Source organism: Muscardinus avellanarius (genome assembly GCF_963383645.1).
Source record: "Muscardinus avellanarius genome assembly, chromosome: 16".
In the NCBI taxonomy this organism is placed as follows: domain Eukaryota; kingdom Metazoa; phylum Chordata; class Mammalia; order Rodentia; family Gliridae; genus Muscardinus; species Muscardinus avellanarius.
In genome coordinates, this window is record NC_137802.1 from 1,415,049 (window position 1) to 1,435,530 (window position 20,482).

Genomic DNA, 20,482 nt, shown 5'->3' on the forward strand with positions numbered 1-20,482 from the left:
CTCCATCCCCAGCAATAAACGGGAGCCAGCGCGACGTGCTTCGGTAACCCCGTGGCTGACGCCCGTTCCTGGTGTTCACAGGCGCCGGGTGGAGCCATGAGCCCCCGGCTGCGTGGCCGGGCCTGGTAGCGGCGCGGCGCCGGCGAGTGCGCCCACACATGGTTTGGCCCCGCAGCAGCCAGCAGCACCCAGGCCGCCGCCATGACGCGGCTGCTGGTGGCCAAAATCCTGTGCATGGTGGGCGTGTTCTTCTTCATGCTCCTGGGCGCCCTGCTCCCCGTCAAGGTGGTCGAGACGGACTTTGAGAAGGCCCATCGCTCCAAGAAGATCCTCTCCCTCTGCAACACCTTCGGAGGCGGCGTCTTCCTGGCCACGTGTTTCAACGCGCTGCTGCCCGCGGTCAGGGAGAAGGTAAGCCCCGGGGGCCGGCGCCGGCAGCGGTGCTCACGGTCCAGTTTTGTCCTCTTATTTTTTGGCAGCGCTGGGGATGGAACCCCGGGGGCGTTCGACCTCTGAGCTACACCTGCCTTGTTGTTTTTATTCTTTATTTTGATACAGGGTCTCACTGAGTTGCGGAGGGCCTCACTAAGTAGCTGAGGCTGGCCGCGAACCGCGATCCTCCGGGCTCAGCCTCCCGGATGCTGGGATGACGAGCGTGCGCCACCAGGCTCGGCCCTTCTTATTTTTTTATTTGCAAACAGTCTCACCAGGTTGCTGAGGCTGGCCTCAAACCCCCAATCCTCCTGCCTCGGCCTCTGCAGGAGTGCTGGGACCCCAGAGTGCACGGCCCCGCCTGACCGGCAGTGAGGACATGCTGTGGTCCCTCCGATGTCCCTCGAGCCGCCTCTGGGGTTCTTTGCGCTCTCAGTGCCATGTCCAGCCCACTCCTCCCCCACGCCATGCTGTGGCCTTCGTTTGCCAGCGTGCGAGGGTGTCGCCTTCCCCGTGCCCTCTGCACAGCGGCCTCTCGGGGTCCTCCTGGGCTTCTCCACGCCCTGCTCTGGCCCAGCGCGGCCTCAGCCAGCGCGGAGCCGGGCCATGGTCCCGGGGGAAGCGGGCCGCCATGCTGAGTCGAGCCCCGCCCTGTGAGAGTGCTGTTTCTTGGGCGTGGCGTTGGCCAGCACATTAAGAGGCTGCTCCGTGGACCCTCTGCTGCGGCGGGGGTCCTGGCCCGGGGACCCCCGCGACGTCAGGGACGTGCGTGGTATCATGGCCCAGGACACCCGCCCCAGAAAGCCCTGGCCCCGCACCAGTCCCCACAATCAAAGGTCAGCCGGGTGTGGGGGCCACGCGTCTCATCCCAGCATTCAGGAGGCTGAGACAGGAGGATCGTGGTCCAGGGACGGCCTCAGATCCTTAGTGAGGCCCTTTGCAACTCAGTGAGACCCTGTTTCAAAATATAGAATTAAAAAAAAGTAGGGCTGGGGTGTCGCTGAGAGGTAGAGTGCCCCTGCGTTCTATCCCCACTACTAGGAAAAAAAACAAAAACAAAACAAAAAACAAAAGCCAGCCTCAGCGTTTAGTGAGACCCTGTTTCAAAATCAAAGATGCAATTGGGCTGGTGTTTTAGAGGAGGAATGCCCCTGGGTTCCATCCCCAGCACCACAGAAAGAAAAAAGGAAAAAATGTCATGCGTCCTGTGGGGGCAGAATTCCTCAAGTTGAGAGCTGGGTGTGCGCAGGCCCGTGTGTGCGTGCGCACGCGTGTGTGTGTGTGGCCAGTGGGCCACTCAGCAGCTGCATCCCGCTGCCCACAGGGAGGTGGTCACCAAGAGGCAGTTGTCCAAGGCAGGGGTCTGGAGGGGAAAACCGGAGGGACCGGGAGGAGGCGGAGGACCAAAACCGTTTCCAGGGCAACCGAGGCTGCAGGCAGGAGATGGTTAAGCCTGTATTCAGGTGGATGCTGAGAAGACAGGATGACAGGAATCTGCTACAGCGTGCCTGGCTTAGGACGAGTCCTGGGAAATCACACAGAAACAAGACCCGGGAGAGAACTCGTCAACCGTGAGCGCCTGAAGGGGGCGCGGGGCCCAGGCCCCAGGCTGGAGGGCGCCCCAGGCCGCACGTCACCTGGAGGCCCTAGAGAACATGATGGCGCTCCATGGCCCCGCGGCTCCGCCAGGCCCAGCTGGGCCAGTTCTTTCCGTGAATTAAAGTTCATTAAGCCGGGCGCGGTGGGCACGCTTGCCATCCCAACCTTGAGGAGGCTGAGACAGGAGGATCGCTGTTAGCGGCCAGCCTCAGCTACTTAGGCCCTCTGCAACTCAGGGAGACCCTGTTACAAAATAAAGAATAAAATATAAGGATAGGGGTGTTGCTCGGAGGTAGAATGCTCCTGGGTTCAATCCCCAGTACTGCAAAAAAAAAAAACTAAAAAAGTAAAAATAAAGAATAGAAACTAGGTCTGGGGGTGTAGCTCGGAGGTAGGATGCCCCTGGCTTCCATCCCCAGTACCTCAAAAAAAATTCAACCCCCATCTTTGCCGCCCTGGCCCAAATTCTTATTAGCTGTCCATGGCTGGTCGCCTCCAAATCCACTCAGAACATTCACACCCTCTGGAAAGTTCTGTGGGGAGGCTCTGGCTCGGGGGACCCATGGGGATGGCCTGAACCCCCTGCTCGTGGCCACAGTGCCCACCAGGCCAGGTGGGCCGGAGGGGTCCAAAAGCGGAGCGCAGCCGTCACAGGGACCAGGCGCGTGCAGAGAGGCCCTCCCTCGGGAACAGGCCCGGGGTCAGGCTGCGGCTCGCGCTGAAAGGGGAAGAGGGCGAGCCAGGGCCCCGCGGGACGGGGGCGCCCGGGACCCTCACCCGGTGGTGCCTCTCCGCGGTCTCTCAGGGGCACCCTGGCCCTTTTCTTCCTTTTCTTTTTTCTCTTTTCTTTTTGTGTTTTGTTTTACTGGGGATTGGACCCAGGGGCATTCCACCTCTAAACTATAACCCCAACCCTTTCTATGTTTTTGTTTCTTAAAGAAAATCTATACCATTTAATGTAATAAACCAATGTTTTTGTTTTAATTTTTTTAATGTTTTAAATTTTTAATTTAATCTTATTTTTTTGTGGTACTGGAGACAGAAGCCAGGGACGTTCTACCTTGGAGCTACACCCCGGTCCTATTTTTTAGTATATATATATATATGGTGGTGCTGGGGTGGAACCCAGAGGCTTTCTACCTCCGGTCTATACTCCCAGACCTATTTTATATTTTATTTGGAAACAGGGTCTCACTAAGGTGCTGAGAGCCTCACTCAGTAGCTGAGGCTGGCTTCGAACCTGTGCGATCCTCCTGTCTCAGCCTCCCAAGTGCGGGGATGACAAGCCTGCGCTGTCATGCCCAGCTTGTGTTTGTTTGTTTGTTTGTTTGTTTGTTTTTGCAGTACTGGGGATGGAACCCAGGGGCATGCTATCTCCGAACAACACCCCCCGTCCTACTTTTTATTCTTTATTTTGAAACAGGGTCTCAGTGAGTTGCAAATGGCCTCACTAAGTAGCTGAGGCGGGCCGCGAACCGCGGTCCTCCTCTCTCAGCCTCCCCAGTGCTGGGATGACCAGCGTGCGCCACTGTGTCCAGCACTAAGTTTTTGTTATTTGGGTTTTTTGTACTAGGGATTGAAGCCAGAGGCATCCACCTCTGAGCTACATGGACCCCCCCCTTTTTTTTTTAATGGTCCTGGGGGTGGAGCCCAGGGGCTTTCTACCTCCGGGCTACACTTCCAGACCTATTTTCTACTTTATTTGGAAGAAACAGGGTCTAAGTTGCTGAGAGCCTCACTCAGTAGCCGAGGCTGGCCTCAGACCTGTGCGATCCTCCTGTCTCAGCCTCCCCAGCGCAGGGATGACACGCGTGCGCCACGCTCGGCTCAGGCTCATGGCCTTTGAAACGCGGTCTCACCGAGTTGGCGAGGGTCTGGCCGCTTTGCCGAGGCTGGCCTCCTGCCTCAGCCTCCCGGCCTGGAGGTTTTCAGGCCCAGCCCTGGTGTGAGGGCGCCTGCGGGCTGCGGCCGCCCCTCTGACGCCCGGCGTGTCCGCAGCTGCAGCAGGTGCTGCGTCTCGGGCACATCAGCACCGACTACCCGCTGGCCGAGACCCTCATGGTCCTGGGCTTCTTCCTGACGCTCTTCCTGGAGCAGCTGGTGCTGACCTTCCGCAAGGAGAAGCCGTCCTTCATCGACCTGGAGACCTTCAACGCCGGCTCGGACGTGGGCAGCGACTCGGAGTACGAGAGCCCCTTCATGGCGGGCACGCGGGGCCACAGCCACGGGCCGCCGCTGCGCGTGCAGGAGCTGTCGCGCGCGGGCCCCCTGCGCCTGCTCAGCCTGGTCTTTGCGCTCTCGGCGCACTCCATCTTCGAGGGGCTGGCGCTGGGCCTGCAGGAGGAGGGCGAGAAGGTGGTCAGCCTGTTCGTGGGGGTGGCCATCCACGAGACGCTGGTGGCCATGGCACTGGGCGTCAGCATGGCCAGGAGCGCCATGCCCCTGCGGGACGCGGCCAAGCTGGCGGTCACCGTGAGCGCCATGATCCCGCTGGGCATCGGCATAGGCCTGGGCATCGAGAGCGCGCGCGGCGTGCCCAGCAGCGTGGCCTCCGTGCTACTTCAGGGCCTGGCGGGCGGCACTTTCCTCTTCGTCACCTTCCTGGAGATCCTGGCCAAGGAGATGGAGGACAAGGGCGACCGGCTGCTCAAGGTCCTCTCCCTGGTGCTGGGCTACGCCGTGCTGGCCGGCATGGTCTTCCTCAAGTGGTGACCGGCCGGCCTCCCTCTTCCGCCTGCTGGTGCTGCCCGCGGAGCTGCCCAGAGCCCGGCTGGGAATGGGCTGCCTCCGCCCGCCTGCCCGAGGAGAGCCGTGGCCCCGGCAGGACAGCGCGGAGCCTCCCGGGACCGGGCCACCCCCCGACCCTCCCCAAGCCTCAGAGCACTGACAAGACTTTAAAATACTCTATTTACCAAAGCTGTGTGGCCGTGTTGACTGCGGGCAGGGGCCGGTGCCGTGGGGAGGGGGGTCGTAAGCCCAGTGCTTGGGAGGCTGAGACAGGAGGACTGCACAGGTTCAAAGCCAGCCTCAGCTACTTAGTGAGGCTCTCAGCAACTTAGTGAGACCCTGTTTCCAAATAAAATATAAAATAGGTCTGGGAGTATAGCCCGGAGGTAGAAAGCCCCTGGGTTCCACCCCCAGTGCCACCAAAAAATAAATAAAGCTGGGTATGGTGGCGCACTTGTAATCCCAGAACCTGGGAGGCTGAGACAGAAGGATCTGAGTTCACAGCCAACCTTAGACCCTGTTTTAAAATAGTAAGAAATAGTCCTGGGGCTGCAGCTTGGAGGTAGAATGCCCTGGGTGCCAGCCCCTTAAAGCAGGCCATGCCCTCCACGGTGACACGGAGGGGGCCTGGCCTCCTGCCGTGGAGGTCACACCGGCTGGGACAGGCGAGGCCCAGCCTCCCACCCCAGGACCAGCTGGCCCTGAGCCCCCCGAGGTGCCCCTGCCTGCACATCTGCTGCAGCACCCCGCACTGGGGGGCTGAGACCCTTGGGCAGGAGCCTGGCGCTCCTGGAGAGGGAGGGAGGCAGGTTGGCAGGGGGCTCCCAGCTCTGCCTGCGCCCGGGGTCTCTACGGGAGGAAGGACTCCCGCAAATAGGGTTCTGGGCCAGGTAGAGCGAGCCCCGGGCGCACACAGACTGCAGGTGCCTCACCCTAAGGGAGCCAGGAGCCCTTCTGCAACCTGCCGTCGCCACGGCAATGCCAGCGTGCTGGGGGACCCAGGCAGGGGCGCTGGTCCTCCTGGGAACCTGCTGCCAGGCTGAAGCCGCCTGTCCATGGTAACCAGAAAGGAGCCCGTCTAGAGAGCTGGGCGTGGTGGCGCACGCTTGTCCTCCCAGTGCTTGGGAGGCTGAGACAGGAGGGTTGTCAGGGACGGCTGCAGCTGCTTGGTGAGGCCCTTTGCATCTCAGTGAGACCCTGCTTCAAAATAAGAAATAAAAACTAGGGCTGGGGGTGCGGCTTGGAGGTAGAATGCCCCTGGGTTCCACCCCCAGTACCAGGGGGAAAAAAGGAGCCGACCTGCTGGTGGGCGCTCCGGGCCCCATCCTGCCCAGCTCCACCCTCCGGCCCGGTGCCCACCTCTGGCGGCAGACTCGAGGCCCGCTCCTTCCTGGTCGACTTCTGACTCCCAGCCATTTTATTTTTTCCAACAGATCTTACCTGGTTGTTGGGGGCTTTGCTACGTTGCCAAGGCTGTCCTTGAACCTGTGAGCCTCCTGTCTGAGCCTCCCAAGTACTGTGCTGCCAGGGGAGCGACAGACGGCTTATGGAGGGTGCGCCCTCGCTGGACTTCCGCGCCCTGCCGTCCCCACCCGAACCCCAGCAGGAGGGCCCCCATCTGTCCGGGGCCTCCCGCCCCCAGCCAGGACCAGGAGCGACTTGTCCAAGGCCACCGGGCTCAGGCCGCAGGACACCAGGCAGGGTGGGGAAACCTCAGAAGCCCAGGCCTTGAGCCCGGGAGCCAGGGCGGACCCTCGCCCCTGTAAGGAGCCGGAGCTCAGCCCCCGACTCTGGCCCAGGACATGCGCCCCCAAGTCCTTCGGCCTGCTCCCACTCCATCACTGCTGGAAGTCTCAGGCCCGTTTATAGCAACTTCCACCTGCCTGTCCCCCACGAGCCTGCCCAGCCACTGCAGCCTGGGAGCCGCCTGGTGGGCGGGGCCTGGGACCCCCCGGTGGGCGGGGCCTGGGCCCTTACAGCCGGGGAGCCATCCCGGTGGGCGTGGCTTGGACCCTGCAGCCTGGGAGCCACCCTGGTGGGCGGGGCCTGGGCCCTACCGCCTGGGAGCTGCACGGTGGGCGTGGCCTAAGCCCTGCAGCCTGGGAGCCGCCCTGGTGGGCGGGGCCTGGGCCCTACCGCCTGGGAGCTGCGTGGTGGGCGTGGCCTAAGCCCTGCAGCCTGGGAGCCGCCCTGGTGGGCGGGGCCTGGGCTGCCTGGGCCGAGGCAGGGGACCGACCGAGCCTCTGAGCCTGCGCCTGGCTGCGGGCAGGGCCTCTTGGCAACAGCAGGAGCCCACCCACCTGGGCGCCGAGCGGTCTCCCCTAGGGTCCAGGGCTGGCTTCGCCCCAGCTCAGCGCGAGGCGGGAGGTAGCGCCCCCTTCACACCCCTGGGGACGCCCGCCTGCCCGCTGGGCGGGCCCTGCTCGCCTCGTGAGGACTAGGAACCCGGGCGGGTGGTGTGCACCTGTCATCACAGGATCGCCGCGTTCACGTCCAGCCTAGCAACTCAGTGAGCGCCCCAGCACGCTAGCCAAAGCCTGCTTCAAAACTTGGAACATTTTAGAAAGGGGGCTGACGGCCGGGCGCGGTGGGCACGCTTGGCATCCCAGCACTCGGGAGGCTGAAACAGGAGGATCGCGGTTCGCGGACAGCCTCAGCTGCTTAGTGAGTGAGGTTCTTTGCAACTCAGACCCTGTTTCAAAATAAAGAATAAAAATTAGGGCAGGGGAGTGCTCGGAGGTCGAATGCCCCTGGGGTTCCATCCCCAGACCCGCAATAAAAAGGGGGGCTGACGTGGGCGCTTGTAATCCCAGTGCTTGGGAGGCTGAGACAGGAGGATCACAGATCCTTAGCCAGATTCAACTACTTAGTGAGTTTCTCCACAAATGAGTGAGACCCTTAAAATTTTGGCTGAGGGCCGGGCGTGGTGGCGCACGCTTGTCATCCCCGCGCTTGGGAGGCTGAGACGGGAGGATCGCGCAGGTTCGAAGCCAGCCTCAGCTACTTGGTGAGGCTCTCAGCAACTTAGTGAGACCCTGTTTCCAAATAAAATATAAAAAATATCTGGGAGTATAGCCCGGAGGTAGAAAGCCTCTGGGTTCCATCCCCTAGTACCACCAAAAAAATAAAAAAATAAAAATAAATAAATAAATAAAAATTGGTAGAAAGCCCCTGGGTTCAATCCCCAGTACTGCAAAATAAGAAATAATAAAAATAATTTTTAAAAAGGGGGGCTGAGAGTATACCTTGGAGGTAGAATGCCCCTGGGTTCAATCTATAATACTACAAAAAAATTTTTTTTGAACCAGACAAATTCTATCTCTAAGCTCACCCCCAGGCCCTTTTTTACTTTGGGGAGGGGGCACTGGGGATGGAACCCAGGGACATTCTACCTCTGAGCTCCACCCCAGCCCTACGTTTTATTTACTTATTATTTTTCACTGTACTGGACATGAAACCCAGGACATTCTACCTCCAAGCTACTATTTTTTTTTTTTTTTGGTGGTACTGGGGTTCCTGGAAGCCCTTCTACCGCCGGGCTACACTCCCAGACCTATTTTTATATTTTTATTTAGAAACAGGGTCTCCTAAGCCAGCGCGCGGGGCTGGCTTCGAACCTGCGCGATCCTCCTGTCTCTGCCTCCCAAGCACGGGGATTACAAGCGTGAGCCACCACACCCAGCTTCCAGCCCTATTTTTTATTCTTTACTTTGAAACAGGGTCTCACTGAGTTGCAAAGGCCTCGCTAAGTAGCTGAGGCTGGCCGCGAACCGCGATCCTCCCGTCTCAGCCTCCCGAATGCTGGGATGACAGGCGTGCGCCACCATGCCTGACTCCTACTTTTTATTTTGAAACAAGGTCCCAGCAAGCTGCAGAGGGCCTCACTAAGTTGCTGAGGCTGTCCTTGAACCCACGCCCCTCAGTCTCAGCCTCCCAAGTACTGGGACTGGGATGACAAATGTATGCCATCACATTCCTGCTTATTTAGTATTATTTTTTTGGCACTGGAGGTTGAGCCCAGAGGCATTCTGCCTCTAAGATACACCCCCAGCCCTATTTTATTTTTATTTGGAAACAGGGCTTATTAGGTTGATGAGTCTCACTACTTCCTGAGGCTGTCCTCGAACCTGCGATCCCCCTGTCTCAGCTTCCCAAGTACTGGGATTACAAACGTGTGCCACCACGCTCTGCTTACATTTTTTTTTTTTTTTTTTTGCAGTACTGGGAATTGAACCCAGGAGCATTCTACCTCCAAGCTATACCCCCCACCCCATTTTTTATTCTTTATTTGGAAACAGGGTCTCACTGAGCTGCAACTGGGCCTCGCTCAGTAGTTGAGACTGCCTGGGACCCACCGTCTTCCTGTCTCCGCCTCCCAAATGCTGGGATGACAAGTGTGCGCCCCCACGCCCCGCTTCTCAGGGGTCTCTACCCCCTAGGAGATGTCTGCCCCCCAGGGAATGTCGGGACATCGGGGGGTGCTCTTGGCCTGCAGAGGGCGGAGGCCAGAGACACAGCCCAGCACCCTGAAGCGTCAGCACCCCTACACACGCACAGCGCTGGGAGGGCTTTACAGCGGGATCAGCCACCAGGGCGGAGGAGGAATCAGCAGGCAGCCGCAGCCTGGGGCTGAGCCAGGGTAATAATAGGGTGTCACTAGTCTGGTCTCTTGTTTGTGTTCAAAAGTTATTAGCGGGGCAGGGTGGGGGGGACGGGGACAGGGAGGGGGCCACCACCCTTTGGCATCTCACGGGGCCCAGACAAGACAGACGGCAGCCATGGGACACGGCCCAGCCCTCAGCGCCTTGGGACCTGTGCTGGCCCCAGCTCTCGACCCTCTGCCCTGCAGCCCCCCTCCCCACGCACCCAGGCCTGGGGATGGAACCCAGGGGCCTTCTACCTCCAAGCCACACCCCCAGCCCTTTTTATTTTATTTTTATGTGGAGACAGGGTCTAAGTTCTTAAGGGTCTCCCTAAGTTGCTGAGGCTGGCCTCAAACCTGCGGTCCTCCTGTCTCAGCCTTGCAAGTCCTGACTTTACAGGGTGGGCCACGATACCGGCTGGCCGGCCGGCCCTGAGTCGCGCGCGCGTGTGTGTGTGTGTGCTGGGAATGGAACCCAGGGGCATTCCACCTCCCAGCTACACCCCAGCCCTATTTTTCAGTCTTTTTGTTTTTAAAACAGAGTTGCAGAGGGCCTCACGAAGTAGCCGAGGCTGTCCATGAACCGTGATCCTCCGGTCTCAGCCTCCTGAATGCTAGAATTACAAGCGTGTGCCACCATGCCCGGCAAGACCCTGTTTTATTTTATTTCATTTATTTATTTATTTATTTTGTGGTACTGGGGGTGGAACCCAGGGGCTTTTCTACCCCTGGGCTATACTCCCAGACCTATTTTCTATTTTATTTGCAAACAGGGTCTCACTAAGTTGCCGAGAGCCTCACTCAGTAGCTGAGGCTGGCTTCGAACCTGCGCGATCCTCCTGCCTCAGCCTCCCAAGCACTGGGATGACAAGTGTGCGCCACCACGCCCGGCTAAGACCGTTTTAAAAGTTAAAAAAAAAAAAATGCCAGGCGCGGTGGCGCACGCTTGTCATCCCAGTGCGGTTTACGGCCAGCCTCAGCTACTTAGCGGGGCCCTCTGCAACTCAGTGAGACCCTGTTTCCAAATAAAGAATAAAAAACAGGGCTGGGGGTGGAGCTCGGAGGTAGATGCCCCTGGGTTCCTTCCCCAGCAACACATACAGAAGGAAAGAGAGAGAGAGAGGGAGGGAGGGAGGGAGGGAGGGAGGGAGGGAGGGAGGGAGGAGGCGGCTGGGAGTGTAGCTTGGAGGTAGAATGCCCTTGGATTCAATCCCTAGTACCAAAAAAAAAAAAAAAAAAAAAAAAAACCACCACCGCAGCAAGTCAAGGGAGCGCAGGACTGGCCGGAGCTGCCCTGGAGGGGCCGCAGGGATTTACCTGAGCTCGCTCAGCCCCCAGCCAAGCCCGGCAAGAGGAGGTGATTGCGAGAACATTCGCCTCGGCCCTGTGGACGCCTGGGCCGGTCCCGAGCACTGCCCAGCACTGCCCAGCACTTCTGACTCTGGGCAGAGCCAGCCCTGTTTTATTTTCATTGGGAAACAGGGTCTCTAGGTTGGTGAGAGTCTCGCTACTTGCTGAGGCTGGCCTCCAACCTGCAATCCTCCTGTCTCAGCCTCCCGAGCACCGGGATGCCAAGCGTGCGCCATCGCGGCTGGCACAAGAACTCCACTTTCTAACCAAGTCCCAGGGGAAGCCGGCGGCATGGTGACACTGGCTCTACTTCAGAGCCTCCCACTGGGGTCGTAGACACGCGGGACATTGCTCTGCGGCGTCCTGCTCAGCCTCCCCTGCCGGGACACACACACACAGGCGTGTGTCTCCATGCCTGGCACTGCCGCGGTTACACTCTCTTTCTCTCTCTCTCTCTCTCTCTCTCTCTCTCTCTTTCCTTTCTCTTTCTTTCTTCTTTCTTTTTCTTTCTTTCTTGCAGTACTGGTGATGGAAACCCGGGGCATTCTACCTCCAAGCTACACCCCCAGCCCTGTTTTTATTCTTCATTTAGAAACAGGGCCTCACTGAGTAGCTGAGGCTGTCTGCAAACCGCGAGCCTCCGTCTCAGCCTCCGGAGTCCCGAGATGACGGGTGTGCGGCACCACGCAGGCTCCCGGGGCCGCCTTCCAGCTGGGGCTTGGCCAGCAGCCGGGGTGGGAGCGGGGGCCTCCTGTCCCTGCCAAGGAGGCAGCGCCTCCTCAAGCCCTGCTTGCCCACCTCTGGCGCGCAGACTGTCCAAGGCCTCGCCGGAGAAGGAGCGGGTCCGAGGGGTGCTGGGCGGGGGCAGAGACCCTCGTGTGCCCCTCTGCGTCCACGTCCCGCTGTCCCCATATCTGCACCCGTCAGCCCGCCTAGGAGGGCCAGTGCCCACCGCCCGGGAGCCCAGAGGGCCGGACCGCACCCTGGCGGGCGCGCCCCACTGCCCGGAGACACCAAGAAGACTGAGGTCCCCCTGGCTCACAGGCCCAGAGCCCGGCCTGGCCTATAAATAGCAGCAGCAGCGTGGAATTCCTGCTGTGCCCACTCTCCTGCCCATGAGTCAGCCGGGCGGCCTGGGCCCGCGCCCGGAGGGGCAGAGCCAGCCCGCCAGACCTCGGCCGGCCGCGGCGCCCAGGACAGCGGGCTCAGGGCTCCTGCCGTCCGTCCCGCCTTATTCCTGGGACCCTGAAAAGCTAGGTGAATCTCCCCAACAGAGAAGCGAGGCTCAGGGGCGGCGTCCCGGGATACACACACCGGGATACAGATGCACGCTTGGCATCCAGCATTTGGGGGGCAGAGACAGGAGGCTCGCGGTTCGCGGACAGCCTCGGCTCCCACTCAGCGAGGCCTCTGCAACTCAGTGAGACCCGGTTTCAAAATAAAGAAGAAAAAATTAGAAAAAAATAGGGGTGTTGTTCGGAGGTAGAATGCCCCCGGGTTTAATCCCCAGTACCCCCCTACACCCCCTTCCAAATCACTATCGCTGCGGCTGCTGAGAGCACCCTGGGGTCAAGGCCAGGCCACCCTCTGAGGGGGACACACGGGCACTGGACAGCCAGGGAAGGACAAGAGGGAGGGTGGCCAGGAAATAAACAGGTCCAGGCAGCCCAGGGCCGAGAGGCCGAGCAGGAGAGCCCGCTCCAATCAGGTCAGCAAGGAGCCTGGACCCGGGTGCCAAGAAGCTGAACCTTAACCCCAGAGGCGAGGGACCCAGGGGCGGCGTTAGAGCTAGGGAGGCCCATGTGCTAGGCCTTCTCTCCCCCAGCGCTGGGCCTGCGGATGGAACCCAGGGGTCTACCTCCAAGCTACACCCCCAGCCCCATTTTTTATTCTGTATTTTTATTTTACTTTATTTTTTTCTGTACAGGGGATGGAGCCCAGGAGTATTCTACCTCTGAATTACACCCCCAGCCCTATTCCTTATTCTTTATTTCGAAACTGGGTCTCTCTGAGTGGCATCGGCCTCGCTAAGTAGCCGAGGCTGGCTACGAACCTGCGATCCCCCGTCTCCGCTTCCCGAATGCTGGGCTGATTCTTTATTTTGAAACAGGGTCTCCCTGAGTTGCTGAGGGCCTCGCTAAGTGGCTGAGGTTGGCCTTGAACCTGCGACCCTCCCGTCTCAGCCTCCCAAGCGCTGTTTGCAGAACAGATAAACTCATTCCTTGCCAAAAAAAAAGAAAAGAAGGCAGCTGTGCCCCCTTCAGCGCCCACCTCCCCGGGCCCCCGACCCATCCGGGCCCCCCAGCCTCCGGGGCTGGCCGGCAGCGGCCGCCCGGCCTCTCTGCGGGCCTGGGCCTGCCCGGGCGGCGGCGGCCCGGCGGGGGGGGGGCCTGGGCGGACCGCGGCGGCCTGGGCCGCGGGCGGTGGGCGGTGGGCGGTGGGCGCTCGCCCGGGGCGCGCCGGCGGTCGGGCGCTGACCTTGGGCGGGGCGGGGCGGAGCCGGCGGGGCGGGGCCTCGGACTGCGGCGGCGCGGGCGGGGGGCGGGGGGCGGCGGACGCAGGCGCGGCGGCTCGGCGGCAGGTAGGCGGCGGCGGGCGGCGGGGGTCGCGGGCGGCGGGCGGGGGCGCTTTGTCCGGCCCCACCCTCCGGGCCCGGCGGGCCGCGCAGCCGCGATGGGCCCGCAGCCCGCGCCCACCATGGACAGCGCCGGCCCGGGGCCCGCGCGCCCCCAGACCCCGCTGCCCGCCGCGCCGGGCGCAGCGCCCCGGGGCGGGGGACCCGCCGGGCAGCTCAGGGTGGGCTGCCCCGCACGGCCGGGACCCCAGGGTGAGCCGGGCGGCGGGCGCACCTGGCACCCCAGTGGCCGGGAGGCTGAGGCTCCAGGAGGTGGCAGGTTCAAGGCCAGGCTCAAGAACTTAGGGAGACCCTGTTTCAAAATTCAGGAGGCGAAAAAATAGGGCTGGGGGTGCGGCTCGGCGGCGCAGTGTCCCTAAGTTCCATCCCCAGTACTGAAAAAAATTAAAAATAAAATAAATAAAAAGGGCCAGGGTGCAGATCGGAGGTAGAATGCCCCCTGGGTTCAATCCCCCCAAAATAAAAAGACCCAGGGCAGGTTAGCGGGGCGGCCCCAAGTCCCGCTGCGATTTGCCGCCTCCTGGCTCCGTGACCTTGACATGGCCCCTCCCCCGGCTCCCTGTCCACGACCCCCTCCTGCGGAAGGTGGCAGAGACAGGCCTCACAGGGCACCAGGTGCTGCCCTGCACAGAGTCCGGTGGCGGTGACTGAGGGTTTCCAGGCGGGGACCCTCCGGGAAACGCCCCTGTAATCAGGGGCTGCAGCCCACGGCACCCAGAGCAAGGCAGGGTCAGGGCTAGGGCCGCGGAGCCCCCGCCACGGGCCTCCCCGGGTCCTCAGGCCAGCGCGGGGCGCCGTGACCGTCCACACACCGGGGTGCCCACTCCCTGCGCCCGCCCAGGAAGGCGCCATGGCTGGAGAGCCAGCCGGCAGCCGGCTCCAGACCTGCCCCCGGTGAGGGTTGGGCTTTCTGGGTTCCCCCAGGTCTGGGGGTGCAGGACAGGGCTGTGTGATGGCCGTCCTCACTTTCATCATTCTTTTATATTCTCTCTCTCTCTGGATGAATTTGGTACCTTTGATAATTGCGAGTCTTGGGACCCACGAGTGGGGCCCAGGGGCATTCTCCCGGAGCCCCAGGGTTGTACTGAGTGACCAGCTGTCCACCCTTGCGGGGCCTCCGCCGTCCTGGGCACCTGCCTACAGGCTCACTGTTCCTGCTCGCTGGCTGATCTCAGCACCCCGTTAGGGAGGCCGGTAACCGCTCCCATTGTGCAGATAAGGACACCGAGGCCCAGGGACGGTGGCTTGGCGTGTCTGATCCTCGTAGCCCCAGTCCTGCCCGACTCGGGGCGACCTTCCGACCCTCCCACATAGCCACAGACGTTCGAGGGAAAGAACCTGTCCAAGGTTCGTGGAAGGGGGGACCAAGGCAGGTATAAGTGGCAGCTCCTCTCCCCCATGGGCAGCCCCCTTTCTGGGGGAGCCTCAGCTGTTGGGAAGGAGGCAACGGACCCCAGCTCGCCTGTCCCCCCGCCCACAGTCTCCCCCACCTCCAGCCCTTTCAGAATCTCCGCGCTGTGTGGCTTCTGGAGACTGCTGGGCCTCTCTGGGCTCAGGAGGAGAGAGATGAGAGGACTCCCGCCCACCCAGGGAGCTGAGCTCCTAAAGGACACTTCCGATTTGATGGGATGCTAGGGTGTTCCAGGTCTGGATACGGAGTTTACAGGAAAAGTTCTCTATTTGGCATTGATTGTAACCCTCTTAATTTTTTTTTTCTTCTTGCAGTACTGGGGATGGAACCCAGGGGCATTCTATCTCCGAGCTGCACCCCCAGCCCTATTTGTGTGTGTGTGTGTGTGTGTGGTACTGGGGCTGGAACCCAGAGGCTTTTCTACCTCCGGGCTATACTCCAGATCTGTTTTATACTTTATTTGGAAACAGGGTCTCACTAAGTTGCTGAGAGCCTCACTCAGTAGCCGAGGCTGGCTTCGAACCTGTCTGTGTCAGCCTCCCAAGGACTGGGATTACAAGTGTGGCGCGCCACTGGGCCTGCCTTAAAATCTGCATTTTATTTTATTTTTAAATTTAATTTATTTAAGCTGTGCATGGTGGCGCACGCTTGTCATCCCAGCATTCGGGAGGCTGAAACGGGAGGATCGCGGCTCGCGGCCAGCCTCAGCTACTTAGCGAGGCCCTCTGCGACTCGGTGAGACCCTGTTTCAAAATAAAGACTAAAGAATCGGGCTGGAGGTATAGCTCGGAGGTAGAAGGCCCTTGGGTTCCATCCCCAGTACCAAAAAAATTATTTTATTTATTTATTTATTTATTTATTTATTTTCAGTACTGGGAATGGAACCCAGGGGCCTTCTACCTCCGAGCTACACCTCCAGCCCGATTTTTCAGTCTTTATTTTGAAACCGGGTCTCACCGAGTCGCAGAGGGGCTCACTAAGTAGCTGCGGCTGGCCTCGAACCGCGATCCTCCGGTCTCAGCCTCCCGAGTCCCCAGGATTAGGAGCGTGCCCCCCACGGCCAGCTTGAAATATGCATTGTCAGTCCCCCCACCATGTGACTCCCAGCGAGTTTAGGACGCTCTGCACCAGGGAAGCGCAGCAAGCCTTGGCCACTGGGGGATCGCTGTCTCGCCCACCCGGTAGCAGCTTGAGGAAACCAGGGCGCAGGGCCGGGCAGGGTGGGTGCCAGGCCCGCTGGTCTCTGAGGTCCACAAGAGAAGGGCGGGGAAGCCCGCGCAGCCAGAGAGGGCACGGCCCCGGCTGGGGGCGCCGGGTGGGCAGCGGCCCGCGTCGCCCACGTCCCTCCAGCTCAGAACCCCCGGGGAAAAGCTCGGGCCCAGATTTTCTTAGGGATGGAAGAGAAAGGGCCTGGCAGAGCGCCCGTGGGAGCGCAGGACTGCAGAGTCAGCCCAAGAACTTTCCAGGACGCAGGAGGCGCGCTGTCTCCTCGGGGAAGGCCGCCTCGTCCGCCCCGCGCCCGCCCCGCCAGGGCCTGGATGCCTGGCCCTCCCAGCCGCGTGGCCTTTATTTGGGGGGAGACAAAGGGGTCTCAGGTTGAACCCAGGGCGTTGTACCTCCAAGCCACACCCCCCAGGCCTTTGAAAATGTATTCCTCGATCTCTTTATCTATCTGTGTATTTTGCGGTACTGGGGATGGAGTCCAGGGGCATTCCACCTCCAAGCTACACCCCTCCAGCCGTATTCTTTCTTCTTTATTTGAAACAGGGTCTCACTGAGTTCCCCAGGGCCTCACTAAGTAGCCGAGGCTGTCTGCGAACCCAGATTCTCCCGCATCAGCCTCCCGAGTGCTGGGGTGACAGTCGTGCGCCCTCATGCTCTGCTTGTGTTTTTACAATCTGTTCATTTTGCGGTCCTAAGGATGGAACCCAGGGGCCCTCTATCTCCAGGCTACACCCCCAGCCTCATCTTTTTATTCTTCATTTGGAAACAGGGTCTCACTGGGTTGCAGAGGGCCTCGCTCAGCCTCTGAGGCCGGCCTCCGACCCGCCGGCCTCCGGTCTCGGCCTCCGACAAGTGCCGGGCCGTCCGCCGGGCTGGCCTTTGCCGGCTGACCGTCCTCCCTCCGACAGGGTCGCGGTGGGCTTCTAGAGCGGCCCGGGGCCACAGCTGGCGCGGAGAAGATGCCGGAGCAGAGCAACGACTACCGCGTGGTGGTGTTCGGGGCGGGCGGCGTGGGCAAGAGCTCGCTGGTGCTGCGCTTCGTGAAGGGCACGTTCCGCGACACCTACATCCCCACCATCGAGGACACCTACCGCCAGGTGATCAGCTGCGACAAGAGCGTGTGCACGCTGCAGATCACCGACACCACCGGCAGCCACCAGTTCCCGGCCATGCAGCGCCTGTCCATCTCCAAGGGCCACGCCTTCGTGCTGGTGTTTTCCGTGACCAGCCGGCAGTCGCTGGAGGAGCTGGGCCCCATCTACCGCCTCATCGTGCAGATCAAGGGCGGCGTGGACGACATCCCCGTCATGCTCGTGGGCAACAAGTGCGACGAGACGCAGCGCGAGGTGGACACCCGCGAGGCGCAGGCCGTGGCGCAGGAGTGGAAGTGCGCCTTCATGGAGACCTCGGCCAAGATGAACTACAACGTCAAGGAGCTCTTCCAGGAGCTGCTCACGCTGGAGACGCGCCGCAGCATGAGCCTCAACGTGGACGGCAAGCGCTCGAGCAAGCAGAAGAGGACAGACCGCATCAAGGGCAAATGCGCGCTCATGTGAGCCCGCCCCGCCCCGCCCCCGGCCCCGCCCCGGCCTCTCTGGCCCCGCCTCCCCGACCCCGCCCCTGCCTCCCCAGGCCCCTCCCCGGCCCCGCCCCGGCCTCCCCGACCCCGCCCCGGCCTCCCCGACCCGCCCCCGGCCTCCCTGGCCCCGCCTACCTGGCCCGCCCCTGCCTCCCCAGGCCCCGCCCCCGGCCGCCCCGGCCCCGCCCCGGCCTCCCTGGCCTCGCCCCCGGCCTCCCCTAGGCCCCGCCTCCAGGCCCCGCCCTCCCCTAGGCCCCGCCCCTGCCTCCCCTGGCCCCGCCCCCGGCCTCGGCCCCGCCCCCGGCCTCCCCTCGGCGTCCTCCCCAGCCTCCTCCTTCACCAACCTCCCCTATCTCGGCGGGCGCTGCTGCCGGCTGGGGCCCCCACCCTGCCCCACTCTCATCGCTGTGGCCCCCCACCCTCCGCCCTCTTCTGTCTGCACCCCACCCACCCCGGCGGGGTCCCCAGTCCCGCAGACAGACGGGAGGACGGGAGCGGGCGGGAGGAGCCGCCCGGCCCCTGAGGACTGGCCGACCCTCCCGGCCCAGCCAGACCTGCCCGGCCAGACCTGCCCGTCCCCCGCGTTGGGTCACTGTGCCCTCGCCCCGCCCGCCCCAGCCCTCGCGACCTCTGACCTGGTCCCCAGGGGCCCAGGGGCCCGGCAATAACCACAGGGCCTGGAGGGCGCCCAGCCCCAAATCCACCCTGGGCCGGCCCAGCCACATCACAACCGGCATGGCCGCCAGGACCGCCCTCCCACCTGCACCTGGGCCAGGGTCTGCGGCAGGAGGACGGGCGCCCAGGGCCCCCGGGACCCGGCCAGCCCCGGCGACCAGCGCCCTGCCCACCTGCACCTGCGCCTCCCGAGGGCAGAAGGCGGTCCCGGAGCCCTGAGAGCTGGGGCGGCGCGTTCACGGACCGGGCCGTGTCACCTCTGCAGGAGAGGTGGCGGCACCGGTGGGCATGGCTGGCTGTGTCGCCGGGATGTGTTTCTGTGCCCGTGACATCTGCGTGAGGTGTTCCTGGGAGGCGCCGAGCCGTGCCAGCGTGGTGGTGTTGGGGTGCTGCCGAGACGACCTCTCTGTGAACCCGCTTGTCCTGACTGTCTGAGGGTCACTGTGTCTGTTTCCAGCTGACTCGGGGCTCAAAATCTGTACCAGAGCCAGGCGCGGCGGCACACGCCTGCCATCCCGTACCTGGGAGGCCGAGATAAGAGGATCGCCAGGGTTCTAGGTCAGCTTCCGCGATTTGGCAAGGCCCTCGGCAACTTAACAAGACCCTGCTTTCAAAGTAGAAAATAAAATAGGCCTGAGGGTGTGGCTTTGCGCCATCCCCAGTACCCTTCCCCCAAATAACAACAACCTGTATCAGTCAGCAGTGCTGTGTAACAAAGCAACACGCATGTAGCAACCCGGAGCCGCACAGGGCCCACATCTTTTGGCACCTGTGGGCCACGCGCCGAGCCAGGCTCTCCATCTGGGGTCTCCCGAGGCTGAGATAGAGGGCGGGGCTGGGGAGACCTCCCTGGCTGACGCAGTTTCTCAGCATCACGCGGAGGAGCCTGGAAGTGTGCGGCTTAAGCCCTTAAAGAGAGAAAGACTGTCCTGGCGAGATAAGCGTGCCGCTTAGCAGAGGTGAAGAGGCTGCGTGTGCGTGTGCGTGTGCGTGTGCGTGTGTGTGTGAGAGAGAGAGGGGGGCAGAGTGATACACCACCGCGCGGCTCTACAGTCACAGCCGGAGCACGCAGCGCTCAGGACCTCTTCCTGGGTCTCAGGCCATTTGTTTTTTGGCATATCTGGTGTGACTGTCCACTCAAGAAGTGTTTACTGGACGTGCTTGGAGAGCCAGCGAGCGTGTGTGTGTGTGTGTGTGTGTGTGTGTGTGTGTGTGTTCGCGCACATGGGGCTGCCTGGAGCAGCACGGGGCCCCCAGAGCGCCGGTGGCCCCGGGTCTGAGCGTAGCGGAGCCCCCGGCCTTGGGCGGGTGCAGGCCCCCCGGCAGCTGGTGTCCGCTCCCCCTGCCCTGGACTGGCCCCTGGCTGGACAGAGGCCGCGGTCCTCTCTCAGGGACAGGCCCTGATAGCACAATCTCCCCGGGGCCCCGCTGTCCACGGCCTCGCGCTCCCGGGCTCCGCGGCAGGAGGCCGCAGCTGGCCCGGCGGCTGCCCGCCCTGCCCGGGCGCCCCTGGTGCCGGGCACCCGCCGGGCCGCTTGCTGTCCCCCCCGCGGGCCTGCCTCGCCTCCGCTCTAGATGTAGTCTTCCTTCAATAAAGTGAACTCCATGTCCCCGCGGACGGCGCCTTCTTTGGGGGGGGACGGGGGGGGGTCGCCTTGTGCCTTCTTTGGGGAGGGGGGACAGGATCGGCGGGGAGGGGTGCGGCTGCGCCAGAGCCGGGGACCGCAGGGGACCGGAGCCAGGGGCACGGACGCTGCTCTGCGCCCGGTCCCTCTGCACACCTCGGCCTGGACGGCGGGCCCTGGGCTTCCGGGGACCTTGGGTAGCTTCCCCGGAGGGCGGCGTGGAGGTGGAGGGGGCGGGATCCTGGGGGGCAGGAGGAACGGGGCGGGGGGGGGGCCCTCCTGTCCTCACCCCCTGTGGCTCTAGTCCTGGTACCACCCACAGGTGGGGTCTCCAGGGGAAACAGGAGGTCCTTTTTTAAGAAATATATCTTAAAGAGCTGAGCCGGGCGCGGTGGCGCAGGCGTGTCATCCCAGCATTCGGGAGGCCGAGCCTGGAGGGTCGCAGGTTGGAGACCCGGCCTCAGCAAGTAGTGAGACTCCATCAACCTAGGGGTGGCCTGGAGACAGAACCGCACACACAGTCGCCCTGCGCCCCCTAGTGGCAGGAGCGCCCCCGGGCCAATGTCAGTGTCCGAGCTGTGAC

The 20,482-nt window shown here is 62.2% G+C and overlaps 2 protein-coding genes across 2 annotated transcripts; both read left to right on the forward strand.

Moving 5' to 3' along the window:
• Nucleotides 1-201: 201 nt before the first annotated feature.
• SLC39A3 (solute carrier family 39 member 3) lies at nt 202-4,743 on the forward strand (the record flags this gene model as incomplete). The annotated part of the gene is made up of 2 exons (XM_080712884.1): nt 202-411; nt 4,030-4,743. 2 exons carry the CDS (start codon nt 202-204, stop codon nt 4,741-4,743), a joined length of 924 nt encoding a protein of 307 aa, XP_080569010.1.
• Nucleotides 4,744-16,979: 12,236 nt separating this feature from the next.
• DIRAS1 (DIRAS family GTPase 1) lies at nt 16,980-17,576 on the forward strand (the record flags this gene model as incomplete). The annotated part of the gene is made up of 1 exon (XM_080712889.1): nt 16,980-17,576. The coding sequence occupies one exon, from the start codon at nt 16,980-16,982 to the stop codon at nt 17,574-17,576; it is 597 nt and encodes a 198-aa protein (XP_080569015.1).
• Between the last annotated feature and the right edge of the window lie 2,906 nt (nt 17,577-20,482).